This window comes from Halichoeres trimaculatus, unplaced genomic scaffold, assembly GCF_033239565.1.
Source record: "Halichoeres trimaculatus isolate MK-OKI-2021-1 unplaced genomic scaffold, fHalTri1.1 fHalTri1_scaffold_11, whole genome shotgun sequence".
Taxonomy (NCBI): domain Eukaryota; kingdom Metazoa; phylum Chordata; class Actinopteri; order Labriformes; family Labridae; genus Halichoeres; species Halichoeres trimaculatus.
The window spans coordinates 26222601-26246102 of NW_027437189.1; the positions used below are offsets into that span (position 1 = coordinate 26222601).

At 41.0% G+C, this 23502-nt stretch overlaps 1 protein-coding gene across 6 annotated transcripts in view; it reads right to left on the reverse strand.

Annotated features, from left to right (window-relative positions):
- Positions 1–23502, reverse strand: part of tns2a (tensin 2a) — a 71474-nt gene that overhangs the window by 45446 nt on the left and 2526 nt on the right. For 5 of the 6 annotated variants that reach the window (XM_074680790.1, XM_074680788.1, XM_074680789.1 and 2 more), the window contains exon 2: positions 121–226. In XM_074680790.1, the coding sequence (XP_074536891.1) occupies positions 121–226 (106 nt within the window). Of the gene's footprint in view, positions 1–120; positions 227–13064; positions 13173–23502 lie in introns of those variants that run through there. The other variant, XM_074680792.1, reaches the window with a different exon arrangement.

Sequence of the window (23502 nt, forward strand, 5' to 3'; positions counted from 1 at the left end):
ATCAATACATGGTAAGAGTCTGAAAATGGAGTTTCATTAGAGCTTTCCTGATTTGGAACATCTGGTGTGCGCCACAGGGTTAACTTGGCATGATGAGGCTAGTTTTCTGATTCATTGTACCTCTACAGAAGGAGCCAATGTTGTCGATGTTCTGCCGGCACACACTGCACTGCCGCTTCTTCTTGAAGGTCTTTTCCTTGAAGACGTGGGGCTCGCCCTTCCCCCCCTGCACAGTAACACAGAAGGGAAAAATTACACTCATACTCTGAAACTTGATACAGGACCACAAGTTATTCCTCAGCCTCCTTTCAGAAACAATGATCTCTGTTTGACCTCGTTCCATGAGTTTGACTTGGCAGCTGTTAAATGTTGTTTTGTTCCTCTTCACACTTCAATCTGACTGGATGAAAACAAGACACACAGACCTTCTGCCAAACTGGACTTTCCCAAACTGCTCTTTAAAAAAAAAAAAAAAACATAAACAAAGACATGGCTTAGTGGACTGTAACAATGACAGGAGATTAGAGTTGTCAGCTTTAACCTGAGCAGACCAGAGAGCATAGCTGTGTGAATGAGTGCACGACTCCACATCCAACACTTATTCTTCTCTCCATTTGCCTCTTGAACTTCTGTTCTGGTTGTGTAACTTTCCAGTAATAATCCTTGTGGTTCCCGCCCAAACCGCGCTATAATCCTCAGTGTGTTTGAATGTGTGTGAGGGTTTGGGACCAAATTAAAGAGCCGACGTGTTGATTTAATTCTTAAGATGGGAGTGGAGAGAAATCTACTGTCAGTTTGGGTTAGCATACATGCTGGTGTGTATCAGTGTTTGTGTGTGACTGTGGTTTGCATTCCCATTCCCATGTTGTTTCCCAACATGGGCTCAGCTCCTCAGATGACTGGACCTGACGTGACTCTTTGAACATGAGAACACTTCTAAACCATGGCTAAGGATGAGGATTGCTAAGCATGATTTCATGCTTGGATGCAAGAAAGGAGGAGGGAGGGGAGGGCAGTTTATGCAATGTCATGCTGAGAGGCAGTACTCATATTCTGGAAATCATCAAACATGGGATTTTGAGCAGGACATGATCCTTTGTTGCACATTGGGACAATGATCCTTTGGCATACAGGATTTTGGTAATTAGGATGATACACTGTATAACTAAGTGTCATATATGGTAAAGTGCATCCAGAAAGTATTCGCTTTACTTTTTCCATATTGTATGTCACAGCTTCATTTCAAAATGAAATAAATTCATTTATTTTCCCAAATGCTACACACAGTACCCCATGACAACAATGAAAAGGGTTTTTTAAACTTTTGCAAATTTATTAAAAAAAAACAAAACTAAGGCATCACATGTACATAAGTATTCACAGCCTTTGCTCAATACTTTGTTGATGCACCTTTGGCAGCAATTACAGCCTCAACTCTCTTTGAATATAATGCTACAGTCTTGGCACACCTATCTTAGGACAGTTAGGCCAATTCCTCTTTGCAGCACCTCTCAAGCTCCATCAGTTTGGATGGGGAGTGTCAATACACATCCATTTTCAGATCTCTTGTTGGACTGGATTCAAGTATGGGCTCTTTCTGAGTCACTCAATGATATTCACAGAGTCATTGTTTAGCCACTCCATTAATATCAGGGCTGTGTGCTTCAGGTCATTGTCCTGCTAAAAGATGAACCGTCGCCCTAGTCTGAGGTCAAAAGCGCTCTGAAGCAGGTTTTCATCCAGGGTCTCTCTGTACATTGCTGCATTCATCTTTTCCTCTATCCTGACTGGTCTCCCAGTTCCTGCTGCTGAAAAACATCCCCACAGCTTAATGCTGTCACCACCATGCTTCACTGTGGAGATGGTATGGGCCAGATGATGAACAATGCCTGCTTTTCTCTAAACATGATGCCTGGCATTCACGCCATAGCGTTCAATCTTTGTCTTATTAGACTAGAGGACTTTCTTTCTTATGGTTTGTCATTCAGGTGCCTTCTGACCACTCTACCATACAGGCCTGATTGGTGGATTGCTGCAGAGATGGTTGTCCTTCTGGAAGGTTCTCCTCTCTCCATAGAGAATTACTGGAGCTCTGACAGAGTGACTATCCAGTTCTTGGTCACCTCCCTGACTAAGGCTCTTAGTAAGGGAGAAACGATCAGTTTATACGGACTGATCCAGGAAGAGTCCAGGTGGTTTTAAACTTCTTCCATTTACAGATGATGGAGGCAACTGGGCTGACTGGGACCTTCAAAAGCTGCAGAAATTTTTCCGTGCCCTTCCTCTGATTTGTGCCTCAAGACAATCCTGTCTCGGAGTGAAAATTCTTTTGACTTCAAGCTTAGTTTGCGCATAGATGAAGCAGTCTTCATCACAGACAACCTCAACAGGTTTCATCCAAAGGGGTCACCACAACCAAGTCTACATTAAAACTTCTCACAGCAACTTTGAACTGCTTCATTTTGACTATGCTTGCAGGGTTGTACAATGTATCATGATAAACATGGGTATGATGAAATGGATCATGCTTTCTTCACTCACATGAATACAAGCTAACCCACACACAGTGTCAACATGTGAGAAAGACTTCATGTGCTACAGTCTCTTATTCAGCTAATAAAAACACATTAAGAGATTTTATTCTCCTCTGTATGCTTTTCCTCCTTGGTAACAAAGAAAGGGTGCTGTTTGCACACTTTTTCCATTATTCTGCTGCTCTGGGACTGGACAGTGTTTGGACAGCTGCCTGCCTGGCATCACCCTGTGCCAGCACTGTTCGGCGGCTGCTGGCCTGCTCCACTACAAGTGTACTCCAACCACAGCAACAAGGATGGTGGAGGTGCACAGGCTGGGTGGCTTCAAGGCTGATGTCTGTTGTGAAATGTGTTGTGGTCAGGGGATTGACGTCGCTCTCTGAAGCCGTGCAGTTTTTTCTTTTTGAGATCGTGTTTTTCCCTTTAAATCATTTTCACTTGGCTCAGCGGGATTTGGCCTCTTCTGGTCGGTACTTTTCACAGTCACAGAACAAATTTTATTTCACTTAGGTTTTGTGTTGTCTCATCTTGATCCCGTTTCCATGAATTGTTGATTTATCTCTCCTTTTTTTTTAACTCCAAGTCCAGTCTTTCCTTAACTCTGAGATGACAACCCCCTACTCCTCACGGTCTAGTGACTTCACATGCACTTCTTTCTCATTAGCTCTGCCTCAACATCCATCCCTGCTGACCAAGAACTATACATCTTGACATGGACAGACACACACAGACAGACACACACACAGTCATACAACCTCTGCTTGTGTGTACATTTGTGGATTCAGACTAAAATATGCCCTCATTTTCCTCTCTGAACTTGTGCAATAACCTTAAACTTGGTGTGTATGAGCTTGCATGATTCTGCACACAGGGCGAGTTTAAAAGAGGAACCTGTCAGCCTCACCACAGCGGTGATGTGGGCACAGAGATAAACACACAGATGAGAGGTTGGCAGCATTCTTTGAGTTTCAGACACAATCAAGACCACTATATAATCCACCCACAGGCAATCGTGGTCAGACAGGGATGCACTGCTGCAACTGGAGGCTATATAAAGCATCATATGGACTCAGATACAAGCTGCAACACAGAGGTTCATATGAGGGGACTGGAACTCTTAACTCATAAAGATGAAATCACCATGATAGCTGACCGTTTAACTCCCCAAAGTCTGTGCCCAGTTTTTCTTGCATGCTATCCTCCAAATTTCTGTCTCCTACCACTTCCAGGGAGATCTCTATCTTTGGTTATTTGATGAAGGCTTTTACATGGTGCTGCTTCTCCAGTAAAATATAAAATATCCAGGACAACTGATTAAAGTGACCACAGATTGCTCTGATTAAGGTAACAGATTTATCCCTGCAACAAATTGCATTTGCTGATATGTTTTACCCTGCTGGATTAGGTACTTGCTTCTGATTGGTCAAAACCCTGAAACAATGGTGATTAAAACTCACCACAAAGGCAAGACCAGGGGCAAACATCTCACATTCACGCTCACGTCATATCAGATCAATCCATGGAGAGAGTTCCAGCATTTCACCTCTGCCTGTTGACACTGTGGTAAAACATTAGTCTCTACCCAGGGCTGGTTTAGCAAGCAAAACGCCAATATTTTCAAAATATCACAAACCGGCCCAATTACTAGGCCTGTGGTCTATTTCTTGACATAATGAAAGTTATTAAGCACGGATGTGAAAGCAGCCTGAGGAGTTTGCAGACCCCAAATATCTCAGAGAGGGAACCGTGCAGCAACATCCTGTCCTGCAATCCAGGCACAGCACCAGATAACCATTAGTGTTGGTAAAAACAGCAACGCTGAAAGCTGTGAAATTTAACTTTTTAATATCTTAAGGTGAGTAAACTGCAAAGCTCTGGAAAGCAGAAATGACTGAAGACAAAAAATGTCAACATCAATATATTCCAACAGGACTTCAGTGAAAATGTTCAGTTTACTGTAATTTACAACAAATTAGCAGGCTGATGAGAATCTGTATCTGTGGAAGAGTTAAAAGAGGTGAAATAGGAGGGAGTAGTCTATAAAGCAGAGTATATTAATCGTCTTCAAATCAATAAAAACATAACCATTTCAATTCCATGTTAAGTTTTTGGCTGAATAGTGAGCAATGTAATGAAAAGTGAGTGTCGCCTAATGAAATGCAAGTAACTCGCAAACTCATGAATCAAAACCAGTTTAGAAATGTTCTTGAGGGTTTAAAGTTTGCTTAAAATAAAAGAGGACCACAAATCATCACAAAGTCTGTTGATAAAAGAAAAAACTTTGACAAAGAATCTAAAATAACTTTAATAACTGGTTGTACTTTATCTGCTGATGGTAAAATGTTCATGAACAGTTACCTAATACAGATTATCCAGACTTTTATAGTAAGAACATCATAATTTTGGAGACCAGTCATGTGGATGTCAACTGACTAACGTGAAGCATGTGGCATTAAGGTGTCCAATAAACACAGATACAAATCTGTACAAACCAGCTCACATTGAGAACACAAGCCTGGTCCACATTAGGTAAGCAACAGGCTGGCTTTATCCAGGGACTGTGATATCCAATGACAAAACGGGATTCTGAATGTGGTTAAATATCTTGTTTAATCAGCTCAGATATCCACCTGACGTTATGCTACAAAACGACTAAAAAAATTAGAACATATAGCAGTAAACTTGAGTTTGTGAAAAATTAAAGCTCTAATGAAAAGTTGTTAGATGCCAATGAAATCCAATAAAAGTAATAGTGATACCTCTGTTTGACCTGTAATAGCAAAAAAAAAGAGCATCAGCATAAAAATCAGCTCTGACTACAGAGTTATTTTTCCTGTCTGAATCCAGTGGCAGGGGTAGGTGCCTCCTAAGGTGACTTGCAGCTGCTGACATGTTTTTCTTTTTTACATTTCCTACTGCAAAAATTGTTTAAAAGTCAAATACTTGACTGATAAAATACAAGCTTAGATTTTTAAGTTAAAGACACTATTTAACCATCAAAACTGATATAAGACTTATTTAGGTCCTGCCAAATGTATATTCAAATCCCAGTATTTTATTTCTAAACAAATGGGAAGGGCAAGGTATTTTTTATTTTTTTTGGCCAGAACAAACAGTGGTATCTGGCATACCACTTGTTCTGGAGTGGAAAATGCCAGTTCCCTGGTGGCATGTTCCAGCTTTCAAATTGGCAAGCCATTTGTATGAGTGTTATGCCACTTGTCTAAGACTGGTATATTCAGTTTTCTAATGCCAGCTGCTACTCTAAAGAGGCATGTCTTTATCAGACTGACTGTCATACTTTTTTTTATTGACAATGTAATGAAAATAAATGTGTATTATGTGGTCTTTTCTATTGTTTACATGTATGTGTCAGAAAACATCAGCATTCTTACAGCTTACTTTTTTTGTGTCAGGAATTTTAACTAAACGTTGACCTTGACATTTAACATACCCAGTCTTGATTTATTAAAATGTTTTTCTTGTTTTGCTGCACTGTCTGTATAGTGTAAAACAAAGCCTATTCGAATGAAATTTGGTTCTGAATACACCTGCTGCACACAGAATGACAATAAAGTCTGTTGAAGTCTCAATCACTTTGGCTTGTTTTAAATAACTTCTGCTGCTATACAGAAAAATAGATATGAAACCCAAAGAGCTATGTTAGAACTTCTGGTCATAAAATAAGAACAGTTTAACTTCAGCTGCATTTACATTGGCTTAAGCACAGATAAGAAATGAATGCCAGTCTATGTAATTATGGCAAGGAAGAAAAAACAGTCCAAAACAGAGCTATCTAAAAAGTACAAGACCTAAATCACTGAAAACCCTTTAGGCCCACTTATATCTGATCCACTTAATCCAGGAAAGCATTACTTTGCACACTTGCCCAATTAAAAAATCCAGTCAGGCACTTCATTCTGCTCAACTTGGGAGTCCAACAAAGAAAACCACAGTGAAGAAGGTTTTACAACTCTGAGGGATTACAACACAGCAAAACAGAAAACAGCTGCTTGAGTCTGAGTGAATGAGCACTAAACACAACCTGCATGTTCCTCCAGACAGTCATTACTGTCACGGCTGTTATGGCTCAAATGCATCGTCCTCTGCACAACCATGTGTGATTCAGTTTTCAGTTCTCTGATTTAATGATAATAAAAATCAGCGCTGAAAAGGATAAAAACAGGAGAGAACATAAAATAAGAAACACATTTTCAGATTAGCTCAAAATTAACACATGCATTAACCGTTTGAGGATGCACATTTCAACAACACCTTTACTAATGATGGAAAGATCCATCAAAGCATAACAGGAAAGTGACCATTTGTGTTAAAAAAAAAAAAAAGTCACAACCAGCAGAGACCTGTCCACAATTCCACGGAAAACTTGTAAAAAGCAACCTGAGCCATGAAAGAGCCAAACTCTGCACACACAAACACTCACGTGCAGACAGGTATCCCTGCAGACAGCCTATGGAAACACACAGCCTCTTCCACACCCTGTGTGTCCCCCCTGTGTTACAGCTAAGACCCCACCTCCCTCTGCAACATCTGCTACACACAAGAAACTCCTTTTTCTTATGGTTTTTAACTTCTGGCAGCGAAAAAAGCCAGAGGTTTCTGCAGTCAAAGACAAGCTTTCTAACCAGAAGCCCCTCCCCTTCCTCATGGCACCTCTGCCAGCTGACAGGACAGTAGTGGAATTGAATGAGGAGGGGTTGGACGCATGTAAGAAATATGCACGCACACACACACAAGCACACACATTAAGCATAAAAAGTCTAAACAAATAGACAGAGACAGAGAGAGCCATTTGTGCACACATCCATCTCTGGAAACTCTCGCTCCTTCCATTCTGTCTAAAAATAGTCGTGGTCTTTAAACAGAGTTGTGCATTGTGTGGGAGTGACTGGCTCCAGGACTGAGCTCTGTGACCTCAGGCTCAGCTGCAGATGGTCAGTGAAGGCATCATAAGAAGTCTTGAGGGCACACTCCTGTCAGATTTTGTCATTAGAGGAGCTCATAATGGAACTTTGTCTTCAGATCTTTACATCATTATTTTTAGCACAGACACTCTACTCTGCATTTGATCATTTGATCTTCCTGACCTACTTTGAATATAATTTGATTCATATCACTTGGATTTGATCGCCTGTGGCAAAAGCACAACCATAAGGCCAAATTGCATGAAATCAAACCCTTTTTCACATTTCATTACTGGCATACTTAAACCTCACAACAGATCAGAATCGATGTAGCAGGAGCTAAAATATATAATCATTTTTCTTCATCTTTTCCTTTTCCTAGCATGGGGATTTAGAGCAACTCTAGCCTCGAGTTCAGAGTCTAAGAGTCTGGGATGGTGTTTCGCATTACAGGGAATCCATCCTCTTCTCAGAAGGCTCATTGATCAAGGGTCCATTTGTCAAAGACCTTTAGTCAGAAGGCCCTTAAGTCAAAAAAACAGAAGGCTTGTTAGTCCGAAGGCCTGTTTGTCAGAAAACCCTTAAGTCGGAAGGCCCAGTGGTCAGAAAATCAGAAGGCTAGTTAGTTAGAAGGCCTGTTAGTATAAATGACCCTTTACTTGGAAAACCATTTAGTTTGAAGGCCCATCAGTCAGAAGGACCTTTAGTTAGAGGGTCCATTAGTCAGACAACCCAATAGTCGGGCCCTAGTACAGGGCCTGTTTTGGCTGAAATACTCCAGATATGTCTCCTCTCAGGCTCTGCTCCATCACATGGCACTGGAGCAAAGAGGTTTGCATTCAAATTAATATGCGTCAACTTGCACCACTCTATTGGGTCTGGCCAGGTCACAGGAGATACACACCCATCCTATTTTTCGCCAGATGCTGGGGTTGTGACGCATCATTTCACTGTAGGTAGGACAGGAAGCCTGTACATAAACCAAATTAAAACAGCCAGTGATTTTCAAAATAAAACAAACTGTGTCAAATCAGGTCATATTAAGCTTGACTACAACAAGAAACTGAAAAAATTAGCCAAGCCAGACCAGAATTGATGCTTCTTGTTGCCATGGAGTGTTGAGTTTAGCTGCTTAACAGGGTCTTCTCAATTTCCAGCACTTTGCCTCTTGAAAACGTCCTTAAACATAGATCAGCAGTCTGTCTTTGTAACATATACATGTTTCTTAAACTTAACACCACAACAGTCCTTTCTGAACAGGTTACAAATGTTGTTACATCAGGTTCCTACTGTATTTCCACAGGTTTTATGCGGTACAAACACAAAGTCCTTCAGCGGTGTGTTTGTGACTTCCTGTATACTTAAATCACACCCTCCATTCAGAGTACCTCACAGGGTCCGCTGTATGAGTTCCTGCATCATTTGTTGGCATCCAGGCCAGACTGTGTGTTGATACATGTGTTCCTGTTCATTTGTATGTGACTGTGCACGCGTGTGTCCAAAGGGTGGGACAGGCAGTGGAGGGAACAGAGACTGCCTGTTCCCGAGGTGAGGTCAACGAGACCATGACACACTTCCGTTCACAAGACTCCTGCAGCACAGCACACACACACACACAAACACACACAAGGTCCTATTGCTCAAGCAGCACCACAAAACCTCCTGTTGCAGTTGTTGATATTTACCCACAAACTTCAACATCTGTTTTCCCTCAGAATGATTCCCATGAACTGAGAGGGTGCTTCAGCAACTCGATGACATCATCCGGTGATGGTTAAGGCGCATTAGTGAGGACCAGATCTGATCGGCCTGAAGAAGCAGACTCATGACTCAGAGAGGCTCAGTTTCAAGGAAACCTGTGGCTTCTTCTGCTGAAACTGTGAATCATTTGCATCCATCTTGTTTTAATGCTGCAGGGTTATTTTCCAGCTGAGAGGGAATCAAAGCCGCTCCTGTAGATTTGAACTCGATGTAAGTGCATCTGGCACGAGGGAATGTGAACCGGCCTCTGTTAAAGCCTCCCTTGGCAGTGAGCAGGGGATGTCCCAAATAAACACATGAACCATTTCTGGACCATCAAACTTCTCAGTTACACCCAATAATTACAAATATACAATACCTACAGTATACTGAGGAAAGCATACGACAGTGGGGTATTGTGCTGTTGGTTCCTGAGCATCTCCAGTGGAGCACCTCAGGGTTTAAACTTAGCTCGGTGAGGTACAGTGTTTGTGTGCTGGAGGAGGAGACTTATTTCCAATTACATGCCCAAGTTCCTCCAGAAAGTGAGACCTTTTAAAATCACAAGCTCCTGTTCCAATCTGATCCAAATTTAGGCAGCGTCCAGCTTATCTGTGTTACATATAGTTCACATAGGCGCCGTTATCAGAGAAGGAAAGGTCTGAAAGGTCCGACAATGTTATCTTGTTGTTAATCCCGAACTGTTTTCCTCACATTGCAAAGCAGGATGGGAAATCTGACAACATTAATTGGTCGCTGTATGAACTAGAAACAGTCATTAATCAGTGTTGTCACGCATACGTGCACACTCACTCACTCACTCACACACACACACACACACACACACACACACACACACACACACACACACACACACACACACACACACACACACACACACACACCGCATAAAAGTTTGCTGTAGTGTCAGTGTCCTGGGGGTAAACATACCCCCTTAGATTACAGTAAATTGTAATTGCTTAAGTATAATTGAAGACTACCTTACTTCAGGAAGGTAAACCTGCAAGTTATTCACTTCTAGATTGATTTTAGATTTAATCACAAATCTAAGATCCTTAAAGCTTCACAAAAAATGGTCAATAGTAGGAATATAGAGAAACAATATTAAGGGAAGCTTTACTCTTGCAACTGTCTTTTACCCTATGGAGTAATTACCAAGTAAAAATTAAACATTTACGAAGAAATATCAAGAAAACATCATCAAAATATCTTCACAAACTTAACAGGTTGAAATATTTTAGTAAAGAAGGACTCAGCTGCGTTTTTACTTATTACCTTATTTCTCCTCAACCACACATCACTGCAGTCTGGTTTATACTTTGTCTCTGATGTAGCTGCACAGTAGCAGCCTACACTGTTGTGACAGCATCAACCCTGTTGCTACTACTCTTCATAAACACCTGTTGGCAGGGAGATTTCTCTAAAAGAGCTTTCAGCAGTTTCCTGTTCTACTACACTATTGGTTTGTGCGCACAGAAAACTATGGAAATGAAGTCTGAGCACACTACGTTGACATAAGAGTGAATAAATAAATAAACTGAGCAGCAGTTGATCGTTATTGCAAAAAACATAAGAGAGGAGATGAAATGAACCACTGATGTATTGTAAATGTAGTAAATTTACTCATCAGCCACTTGATTAGGTACACCTTGCTGGTACCAGGTTGGACCCCCTTTTGCCTTCAGAACTGCCTTAATCCTTGGTGGCATAGATTCAAAAAGGTACTGGAAACATTCCTCAGAGAGTTTGGTCTATATTGACATGATAGCATCACACAGTTGCTGCAGATTTGTCGGCTGAACATTCATGATGAGAATCTCCCGTTCCACCACATCACAAAGGTGCTCTATTGGATTGAGATCTGGTGACTGTGGAGGCCATTTGAGTACAGTGAACTCATTGTCATGATCAAGAAACCAGTCTGAGATGATTCCAGCTTCATGACATGGAGCGTTATCCTGCTGGAAGTAGCCATCAGAAGATGGGTACACTGTGCTCATAAAGGGATGGACATGGTCAGCAACAATACTCAGGTAGGCTGTGGACTTTAAACCATACTCAGTTGGTACTAAGGGGCCCAAAGTGTGGCAGGAAAATCTCCCCCACACCATTACACCACCAGCAGCAGCCTGAACCGTTGATACAAGGCAGGATGGATCCATGCTTTCATGTTGCTGACACCAAATTCTGACCCTACCATCTGAATGTGGAGCAGAAATCCAGACTCATCAGACCACGCAACGTTTTTCCAATCTTCTATTGTCCAGTTTTGGTGTTGCTGTGTGAATTGTAGCCTCAGTTTCCTGTTCTTAGCTGACAGGAGGGTCACCCAGTGTGGTCTTCTGCTGCTGTAGCCCATCTGCCTCAAGGTTTGACGTGTTGTGGGTTCAGAGATGCTCTTCTGCAGACCTCGGTTTGAGTTACTGTTGCCTTTCTATCAGCTCCAACCAGTCTGTCCATTCTCCTCTGACCTCTGGCATCAACAAGGCATTTTTATCCACAGAACTGCTGCTAAGTGGATGTTTTCTCTTTTTGGGACCATTCTCTGTAAACCCTAGAGATAGTTGTGGGTTAAAATCCCAGTAGATCAGCAGTTTCTGAAACACTCAGACCAGCCCGTCTTGCACCAACAACCATGCCACATTCAAAGTCACTTAAATCACCTTTCTTCCCCATTCTGATGCTCAGTTTGAACTGCAGCAGATCGTCTTGACCTTTTCTACATGCCTGAATGCATTGAGTTGCTGCTTTGTGATTGGCTGATTAGAAATTTGCGTTGGACAGGTGTGCCTAATAGAATGTATATATGTATATACCATCTGATCAATCACAGGGCTTGAACTTTGCATTGTTTCCATACTTGATTAAAATTTTTAAGGAGGTGCATGCCAGGCTACAACTTCTCTATAGATACAGGGCTATGTGAACCTGTATAAATCAGGCTCAAAGCTCCTGTGGTAAGATTGAGACTATCTCTAAGCTGATCTTGTCCTCTTCATGTCTGACTAGATGTCAACTCTAACAGGTGTTAAGAGTTCTGACAAAAAAAAAAAAATGAAGTCATTGCTTTCTACATTTAGTTCCCAATGTACAACTTCAATGAACCCAAAAGCGCGGAAGAATAAAAAAAAAGCTGATTGCCAAAACACCTGACTCTGCCCCCTCTGCAGCAGCTGAAGACATGAAATGACCATTTAGAAATACTAACTGAGTCCCCTGAAGATGAAACAGAGACATCTATATTCATAACAAGCTAAAATAAAATCCCAACAGTAGCTTTAACTGAGCAGAAAAGTGTTGCCTGTGACACATGCTCGGGCTCTTGCCCTCTGACATGACTGCGACATTAACGCTGTCTGACTGGCGCTGACGCAGTAACAGTGCGGAAGGTGGTGGGGCTGCTTAGTGCATCATATGACCCCCATTCAGAACATAACATGTCAGTTTGATGAAGTGAGACGCATCCAGAAACTTCTCAGTCTCCCTTTAATTCTCCACGATTCTCATCACTCGTTTTCCACAGACATATCCAGAACTTTCTCTTTCTAATGCATGTAAGCTTACGAAGAATGTGCTGTAACTATGTTAAAATCTATTATTTAACAACAAAAACACACTGTGTTTCCTCATGAGAGTTCCACCTCCTCAGAATGTTTGGGTTGTAACTTTAAATAACTTGAAAACCATGACAGTGAATCCAAAATGAGCACAGCCAACACATGCGCAGCATCATACACCCCTCCAAAACCCACATACAGACTCCTAAGTTTAATTAGGTGACCGAATCCAGCCAAACAGAGCTAAACCCTATTTTTCATCTCAAATAATATTCTTTGCGTCTTACCTTGTTGGTTTTCCCGCTTAACATATCCCCTGGTTTAAGAGCTGCCCCTCATTCTCAGGAAAGCCATCAATAACACGGCTCGCGACTGAGGTAACTTGTTTTCTTTGCTCCGGTCCACCCTCCGTACTGAGGATGCAGGGTGGAGCTACATGCAGCCAAAAGCATGTGTGGAGTACTATTACTGGATTTTCACTCCCTGATTGGCTGGTTTCCGTAGGGGCGCGTAGGGATACCTGATCTGGATTGGCTGAATGAAACACAGTAATGTTCCTGGAAAGGTTCTGATGACTCCGGTATTGATTTTATCACGTGATATCTTTGCAGTTCATCCAATAAATAATAAGATTCTAACAGGTTAATAAATTAGATTAGGCCCCCCTTTTCCTCACAGACTCTCCTTTAGGTAGATTTGAGTGTCACTTTGTAAACAAACATACATGAAACAAGCATGTAGCTGTGTGGATCGCACACATGTTGAAGTGTTTAAATCATGGAACTCATGTGCATGTGTTGTTTCTGGGCCTCCTCCCACCACATGCCACCATCATAACATAAAAGAGACATGTTTGTGCCAAAAAAAAAGATTTTATATGAAACTATGTAGATATTTTCATTTTTTACCTTAAAGCCACTGTAATGACTCCAGGGTTGAAGGTAAAAGCCAGAGAGCTTAGTTTAGGTGTGAGTAAGGGCCGAAGAATGGCAGGGGCCTTAAAAGTGCTCATATATTTGTTGTAGGGAAGCAGCTGGGCCCCGTCTCTCTTATCCTGGCCTGTCCAGTATAAGTTCCTACAGTTGAGTTTGTTAACATCTTTTTGGGCATCAGGGAGTAAAGTTACATGGTCCTATTTTGTGGATGTTAATCCACAACAGTTTCATTTCAAAATCCATAACTTTCAGCTTCATTGTTATTTAAATTTGATCGTATTGTTCATTCCATTCACCTCAGACTTATACAGAGACAAATCTAACCAATAATGATCTTTTAGTATTTCAGCTGTACTATATATTGTATACTTAACCAGTGATCCCCAAAGTGGGGTCAGGAGCCCTTAAACTTTAAGGGCTCCTGACTCCACTTTGGCTTACAGAGCCGTGAAACACTGGTAAAGGGGTCACAAAATGCCTTCTGAAATCAGAAACTTTTCACAACTGCATATTTGCCCATTTTTGTAAGAATATTAGCAGAACAGGTGTTGGAGCTATATAAAACCGAGCCTATTTGGTCTGTTTCCACATTTTTTGTCAAAGACTACAACAGGTCATTGACGATATTAGTGGCTTCAGATTAGCTTTGAAAACAACATGAGCACATTGGTAGCCAAACTTTGTACTGATCAGCTAAACTAAGTATCTTTAGGCCTTTTATCTTTTTGTTGTGTTTCTTGGATTGGCCCTTGTGTTTATATCATGCAGGAGTCCCCAGTCCCCCAGCACCATGGAATGAAAAGTTTGGAAACCCCTGTTTTAAACTTAGGGCCAACACACAGTCACTAACTTCATAGAAAGGTTGATCCAAGTATGAAAATTTTCTTCAAGCATTGAAGTAACTAAAACTGCTTTTTTGAAAGTGGATATTTTTTTTTAAATAAAATGTGGCTGCAACTCATAAACTTGAGCACTCACAAATGTTTTTAGCCCAAATTTGAACTGCTATGGTTCATTTGTTGGGAACTGTTTGCTCAACATTACAAAATACATGGCCAGAGCCCAGATTCTGTCAAAATGCAACCTCAACAAACACACTGAGGTGCCTGCACCTGCACTGACTCAAAGTGGTACAGTGGGTTAGTAGCACCACCTAGTGGTTAATAATAAGAAATGCATCAAATGAGGCATGAGGAGGGTTTTCCTGCTTAAACAGCCAAATCTCTTGATATTGAAGACCTTTTTTTTTTTTTTTTTTTTTTTTTTTAACCAGTTTTCCTGGACGTTATTTCCTTTTTTTCTGATGATGTTCCCCCAACAAAAAGTCATTGACCCTGGCGGTTTCTTTCTCCGTGTTGCTGCAGGTGTGTAAAAAAAATAGTCAAATATGCCAAAAAAAAGGAAAGAAGAAATGTTTTTCCTTTTGGTGTTTTCAAAGGCAAAATAAGGTGGCTGTGATTCACTGTAATCAAAATATGCAAAACATTTCCTCTATCAAGGATAACAATGACAGATTTTTTTCTTCTTTTCCCTCATATACACATTCATATTGTTTTAAATGAGCCTCACATATGCCCACATACGATCATTCCTCTGTTGGCCTATAATATTCCCCAGACACAGACTCCTTAATGCACAGAGCATTATGTCCTTCTGCTGCCGGGATCTCTTAGTCACTTCCATATGTGTGAGCCCAACCAGCAGGTACAGAGGCTGAACAGAATATCCATAACCATCAGTGCAAAAACGTGACTGAGTCATATGTGCTGTAACGCTGCCCTTTGCTCACAATCCAAGAATTTCCGGCTCATGATAGAAAAAAAAATGCTGCCACTGATAGATTTGAGGGGTCTTGAAGAGTTTAGTTCTTGGTGCCTAGGATTTACTCCCCCAAGGGGGAGAAAAGAAAATAGAAGAAAGCGTGGTTCAGAAGCAAAGAACATAGAAGTAAGGCGAAATAAGAGGTGGGGGGTGCCACATGAGAGACTGAAAACATACCAAAGGAGCATGTGAGACAGGAAGCTAGTGCCTGGGACTGGAATGAGGGGTCGAGTTTGGGGGTAAAGTGGGGGAGGGCTGTGTTTGAGGAAAGATGAGGATGAAGAAAGTTGTTTTGGATCAAAAAAGCTGGAGTTAATAAAGATGGTGATTACAGAAAATGATGCTTTTGAAGCAGCTCAGAGCCTGGGATCAAGTTTTCGATGCATGAAGCTATTAATAAATCTATAAACACTGGATGAAATGCAGCATGGGTGCCAGGTGTGTTTGGGTGTACTCTGTCTGAGATGGAGGATTTAGAGTCTCTGGGAAGTGGAGGGACTTGGATCATGCTTGGAGGTAAATGAGAAAGATGTGGACAGAGAAGGAGTCTGGGCCAAGAGGAAATGAGGGGAGGAGGAGGAGGGGGAGGCTTGAAAAGGGGGCTGTGCAGCTTGATGGAGGATTGTGTAAGACAACCCAGCTCCAACTACTGACAAGGTGCAGCTGTGGAAGGAACAAGAAAGAGTAAGAAAAATGAGGGAAGACAAAGATGACACAAACATGCACGTGTGCGTTTATTGTGCTGAGGAGATCAATAACTGCGTCTCTATGGGTCAGTGTTTCTCAATTCCTGAAACTTTTCATAACAAAATCTGGAAAAAGTCCAAGCTGACATTTTTTAGAGTAAGAAAAGAAAAGACGTCATGCTGAGGGAGGAAAGGGTTTATGTGTTTCCCTTTCCCCTCGATCAGCTTTCATCTGCGTGTCACAACAACAAGCATTCCTGAAATCCTGCTCACAGTTTGGGACAACTTGTTGTTTTTCTAGCTCCATGAATCTAGTCTAAGTCTGGAGATCACACATGATTTTAACTGTTTCGTGTCACGCTGCGTTGGGTTTGTTTTTCTTTTGTTTTCTATTCCTGATGCTAGAAGGAGGAGTTTATTTTTAACCCTGACCGGTCACTGTTCCTTCCTCTGTTGGGTGTGTGTATGTGTGTGTAGTGAATACTTGTGGCTGGAGGCCTCACTATCGGTCATGGCCAATCTAAACTTTGTTGCCCATGTGAAATTACAGGGATGTGAGACAAATACATACAAAACCACCGTCATCCAAACAACCATACAACGCCACGGCTGTGAGTATTTCTAGAAGCAAAAACACATCCTTTCATCCTCAGTGATGGCAAACAGCAGGTTGGAGGAACGAAATGCACTGAAATTTCTAGATCATCAGTAAGCTTGGCAGACTTGGAAGCCACAGCACTTGCAGAACAGTGAGGAGCAACAAAGGAACATGAACAAAGCTGTATTACATAAGAGAAAAGGAGCTCAGCATATCAGCCCTGAACTGAATAAGACTAAGACTCTGCAGCCTCTGAAGCAGCCTCCTGGCTCCGTAATGCCTTTAGCTGAGTGCTAACATCATTGTTCCCAATCAGTCAGTTTTTATTCATATACAGCCAAATTACAACAGAGGTCATCTGAACTCTACAAAAAGCCCAGTCTGTTCTCTTTGTTATACTATTTACAGAAACCCAACACGAGTCTGCCACGGGCAAGCACTAAGCAACATTTGGCAGCAGTGGCAAGAACAAACTTTCTTTCAACAGATTGAAACCTCAAGCAGAACCGGACTCATGGGTACACAGCAATCTGATGCAACAGGATGGGCTGAGAAAGAGAAGAAAGAGAGTCCAGTGTTGACATGATCACAGTGCTGAGGCTAAATTTATCTGTGTCTATGAGAATTTCTAAATCAGCTGTAAAAATACTTTTTCTGTAAGAGAAGCACAAAACTGCTCACGACAGCTGCTACCAAAAACAAAACAAACAAAAGCAAACAAACAGCAACAACAACAAAAACTCTGCAAGTGAGCACAGGCCCTAAATGTCAAACTTGCAGGTTGATAATCCATTCAAGTGAGCTCTAGTCTTATGAAGAAACAGTCTGCTAAGGAGAAAAAAGAAAAAAGGTAGAACCAAGTGACATCCTCCAGTCTTGAAATATGAAGCCTAAAAAACTGCAGTTCATCAAGTTCCCACTAGAGGCTGTCTGCAAAGACACCAGAAATTACATAAACACCCATTCCATAAAAGCAGCAAAAAAAAAAAAAAAACATGTCTACGATCCAGTTTAAATAAATAAGTAAATTAATGAAAAAAAATTGCTCATTTGTCGACCATGATTAAACTTACACGGTTTGCCCATGTTGGCCCATTTAAAGCAGGGGTCTTTTTTTTTTTTTTTTTTTTTTTTTTTTAGAATGAAAGCTACTTTAAACAATAAAACAAGTTGCAACCTAGGTCCCCTTATAAATTCATTTATTTATTTATTTATTTTGCACCTTATTACCTTATTAAAGGCATACTCTTAATGTAATGTTTGACACTGCCTTTGGTCAACCAGGGTCCTGTGATTTTTAATTTAATTTAATTTAATTTAATTTAATTTAATTTAATTTAATTTAATTTAATTTTACTTATTTTTATTTAATTTTATTTAATTTTATTTTTTATGGTTTTCTCATTGTTTAACTCCGGTACACTAGCTTTAGTGACAATAAAATAAAATTCAAATTTGTCACAATAGGTCCATTCACGTTTAGTTTGATAACAATAGTCACCTTCTTCTGAGTCCACACACCAGCTACTGCTCATTAGGACCAGTGATGGAATCATGAATATATATGATATATATGAACGTGAGTGGCTGATATTTGTGGGGTGAAGGAAGGGGGAGTGGATAGATAAAGAGTTGTAGTCAGTAGATAGAGTTTGTGTCAATTCTTTGTATTTTCTTCTTGTATTGTATTCTTTTCCCTTTTTTTTTTCTTTAACATTTTCTATTTTCTCAGTGAGCTAGTAATCTAGGGCCAGGAGCTACCTGTTGGAGACACTTGCTTTAGGGTCTCGAAAGAAGCTTAAGGCCCTCCCCTTTGCCTCATTCTAATTTAAATAAAGCAAGGTTGAGTCCAGTCTTTCAAACATGGCCACTGTAGACCACAGACTTCAAAACTCATTATCAGTAACATCCATTTTATGCAGTTTTAAGGTTGGAACTTTAAACCAAATGTGGTCAAAGAACTCGTCATCTAACATAAAGCAACAGTTATGCTCTGTATCAATCCCTCTGTACAGATCTCTGCATCAGCGTGGATAACATCCTGTAGGAAGACTTCAAATCCAACTCAATGCTTGAATCCAATGCTGTAAACTGGGAAACAGAGATAACTGGCCAGCCATCCAGCATTCAGTCACTTCACTTGAAAGCAATAAGATATTTTCTTTCCAGCCAAGAAGCCAAATCATTGTCAGCTGATACACACAGGATTTCAAGATTGAGTTTAGAGCTATGGAAAATTAGCAAAAGTGAATTTAGAACTAAAGAAAAGCACAGCTTTGTTTGGTCAAAGAGATATTACTGTTGCAAATCGTCACTGTTGCTAAAAGAAAATGTGATTTGAATCAACTCAGCTGATGAGGATTCAGAGTGGAGAAACTACCAAGGGACGACATCATTGTTTGTATCAAATTACATGTCAATCCACCCTGTCATGGTTTCATTTCAATATTTCAGTCAAAGCCAAAAATGTCAACCTCAAGGTTGTCAGGAAATCACAACAGCCATCTTTATGTATTCTCTGGATGCCTCCTGCATACTGAATTTCATGCCAATCAATCCATTAGTTCAAAATTGAGTCTTGAATTAAGTTGACTGCTCACTGGCTGACTGACACTGACATGTCTACCTTCAGAAAGCAGCTCGGCTCAAAGAACCTGCTGTTCCTCGGCTGTGGAGGCTTTGAGAGAATTAGTTTCATATGAAAATGCATCTGCCCAGCGATCAGCGATTCCATTAATGGCTGTCAGACCTGATGTCTTGGCTGTGTATGTAGGTTGATTAAATACACATTTATCTTTGTGTCTGCCAAGATATGGAGATATGTAACTTTCAAAGCCAGTGAGGTCTGTGTGTGATCATAACACACAAAAGGAACATTTAGAAAGGATCTTATGAGAGGAGAGGACTGTGAGGTGGCAAATTTATCTCAAGAGATACATCTCCTTTGACTTTATACACCCTACTTTTCTCTAAAGTTATATTGTCTGGATTTTTATACCTCTGTTCAGAGAGGAATGGATAGAGCAGGAAACAGGGCAAGAGTGGGGAGTGACATGCAGGAAAGGTGCTGCAGATTGGATTTGAACCTGGGGCTAACCACATGGGATGCTCAACTTAACTGTTAGGCTATACCAGCGTCCTCCATCCCACATTTTAAAATAAAGATTTTCTCCCTTCAGCAGGAAGAACTGCTGACTGAATCTCATACCTTCCTATAGTCAGGGGGGTCTAGAGGGGCTGGACAAGGGGTGGCCCAGCCCCCTTGAAATCTAACTGGCCATCTGTAGCCCATTTAATTTCATCAAACTTGTTCCCAGTCAGGGTTGGTTGGACTCTGCCAGGGCTGCCGATTGTTATCGATCCTGTTCAGTGCTTTTTTGCCCAGCATCTAGGAGCAGCAAAGTGGCAGAAGGAGTCAGATTCAGGGGTCTTAGGATCCCATTTTTGCTTTTTGCAGATGACGTGGTCCTATTAGCCTCATGGAACACAGGCATCCTACTTGAACTGGGGTGGTTTGCTGTTGAATGTGAAGTAGTTGGGTGGGTGATCAGCACCTTCGAGTCTGAGGCCAGAGTTCTCACCCGTAAAAGGGTGGTCTGCCCACTCAGAGTTTAAGTTTAGTTAAGTTTATTGTGGTTGGATTTAGGGGTTGTGAAATTTCAAATAGACCGCCCCCCTGGATCAGAATTTTTTTTACTGAAAATTCAGCGAATCCATACCACCTCTGAAACTGCAATTAAAGGTGGCTGCCCCGGGTATAAACAGTTAAGCTCCTGGGACATTCCGTTGATTTTAGCATTTCTGGCAAGTGTTTGTCGCATTCGCCATATATATGGTTTGTTATGCTAACATGTAGAAATATTGATGCTATGGCAAGTTTTTCTGACTTGGCAACTGGAACTTTTTTAACTTGGAGATGACGTCTTTCCCACTCCCCACATCCCAGTTCCAATGTGAATGGAACGCACCATTGTTCGCAAGTAATGGGAAAACGGAGCGAGAGGTTATCAGAGAAATTAGGATAGCGTTGGCAGTAATGTGGGCGCTAAACCGGTCCGTTGTAGTGAAGATAAATCTGAGCCAGAAGACAGGGTTCTTGATTTACCTGTCGATCTGTGTTCCATCCCTCATCCAAGGTCACAAGCTGTGGGTAATGACTAAAAGAACAAGATTGGGGAACACAAGCAGCTGAATTTAGCTTTGGCTGTCTGGGCTCAATCTTAGAGGTAGGGCTCGGAGCTCAGAAGCTTAGAGCTTCCAGGAGAGGGTCATAGTAGAGATATCACACAGCGTCAGAGGTCAGTTCCCTCTGGAAGTTTTTTTCAAATGCACTCCTGAGTCTTTCTAGAAAATGCCATAACAGACTGCCCCAAAGTTTTTCTAAGTTGTTATTGTCTCACAAAGGAGGGTAGGGGTCTCCAAGGACAAAAACAAACAACAATGCAGAAATGTGTGAAAGTATCTTTAAAACCATGAAGTTGATGTTTTATACAAGTTTAATTGCTCTGATTTCTCCCTCAAAGCAGCAGCTCAGAGTTTACTGGGTGATGAAACCATTTATCCTGCAATGTATGTAAAAGAAAGGCCTGAGCAATGTTTTGTCCTTAAAAAAGGGTCATTTAAAGTCAAATTATGCAAAAATTGAGCAAAAGGTTCATTTCCCAAGCTCCTGACATAACAACATAAACTTATGTAATCACAGTGAGAGCAGAACATGTGGAAGATAAGTTTCTGTGGCCAAATATTTCCAGTAAGAACTTGGCACGAGTTGGAGTTGGTATGTTCTGTATGTGCACAGAGTTTGCCAAGATATCAAGACTTTAAAAGCCAGGTCATTTTCTCAGACTTCTGATTGTCTGCAGATCCATGAGAGACAAGAATGAAATAGTGAAAAACAAACTAATAAAAAGAGCCCACAAATATACAGATGAGACCTCTCCGCCTTTAGAATAATCTCTGGGATCAAACTGGTTCCCACACCCCTGTAGTGGGGTCAGTTACAGCTGGATGACGTAGTCCAGAGGGCTCTGCATTCCCACGCTGCTCAGCATGTGAGATGGAGCCACTGAGACTGTGGTGCAACCAAGCATGTACACACACTCACAGACACATGCACATAGAAGCTAGTGTAAATAGGAAATGTCATGCACATAAAAAACCTCTGTGCAGTACCAAAGTGAAACAATTCAAACATCTGGATAAAGAAGCCACAAATACTTCAGAGTGAACGTAATCAAAGTGATGTAAACTGGTTCAAGGTTCTCTGTGTTCTCTTGAATAGCACTTTAAGATCACTTCAGCCCGACTGCCTGCTGCCATTATGGTAACAACCCAGAACTGGAGGCCATCACAACACGGCCTTTGTTTCTGCGCAGATGTGACCTCAGCTCTGAGATGGCATCGTCATCCACACTGTCTTTCAAACCAAGGCCAAAGAAAAAAAAACACACCCACACACAAACACAGACACTTCTCGTAAGAATTCAACAATCACTTCTCTAACCACAAATCTCCTTAACACAAACTACAAGGCGGCCTAAAGCTCAATGAGAATACTTCTCTGTTTGCTCATCTGTTTGAAATAAACTGCAGCAGAGCTTAATTTTGAGCACAATCACTTCACTTACTGTTGAAAAGCATCAGATTTCAGATCTGCAGCCGGGGAATTCAGAGGGAAATTATTCAAGTCTTGGAGATTTGTGGGATGACTCCTGAGTAATAAAACATTTTCTTCTTGCGCCTGCCTTGGACCACTGCTCAAGCAATTTTCACTATCACAGAAAAAATGTCAAATGTCTGAAATGTTATGATGATGATAATGACCAATGATGGAGCTGAGGTTGGCTCCCTGCAATCATCTGGTGTAAGGAGGGAATAAACTCAAGCATGTTTTTTTTTTTTTGTGACTAAGCTCATGTTAGTACTGGAGTTCAGCAACACCAACACTGTCAATGACCCAGAAGGCACAGAAGAAAACAAAACAACATGACACAGAACATGGATGATCCTAATAACACACATGCTGCTGTCACTGTCCTGACCATCACATGATTGAAAGCTTGCTTTCAAAGCTAAAGTTTGGACTAACACACTAGTACAACTGTGGTGAAGGGAGAAGGAAATTCCTAGCCCAGATATCTGTTAAGGTTTTAATCAGAGCACTTAATGCAAACCACTGCACACAGAGAGAAAGCCACACGCACACGTTTCTCTTTCTCCCCTGAATTTTTTGTAATTATTATTATTATTTGTAAGGCTTGTTTTTTACATAACCAGAATGGGAAACGTTTTCAACCAGAGTATACGTAATTCTTGTATTTTAAAGTGCTCATGCAACTCATAATACACTGCACACTCATAGTCAGTGACTGAACAAACTTTGGTTAAAGTTGCTAATTTCAAAGTCTTTTATCAAATGGAAGGCAGTCGTTACTAAATCAATTATTTTGTACAATTTCATCTAATCTAGTTCAAAAAGAGCACCTTTAGTAATGCCTTCAGACTCTTAATGGAAATTCCCGAATCAACACTATACCATACATTGTCCAATTATATCCAAATTATTATCATTTCTTTTTAAATCAAACTGGTTTCTGTAGATCCTCTACAGGTGTAAGTAGATCATTTGCATAAAAGACATGGTAGAGGCATAGACTGTATAAAACATGGACACAGTCTCCCTGAC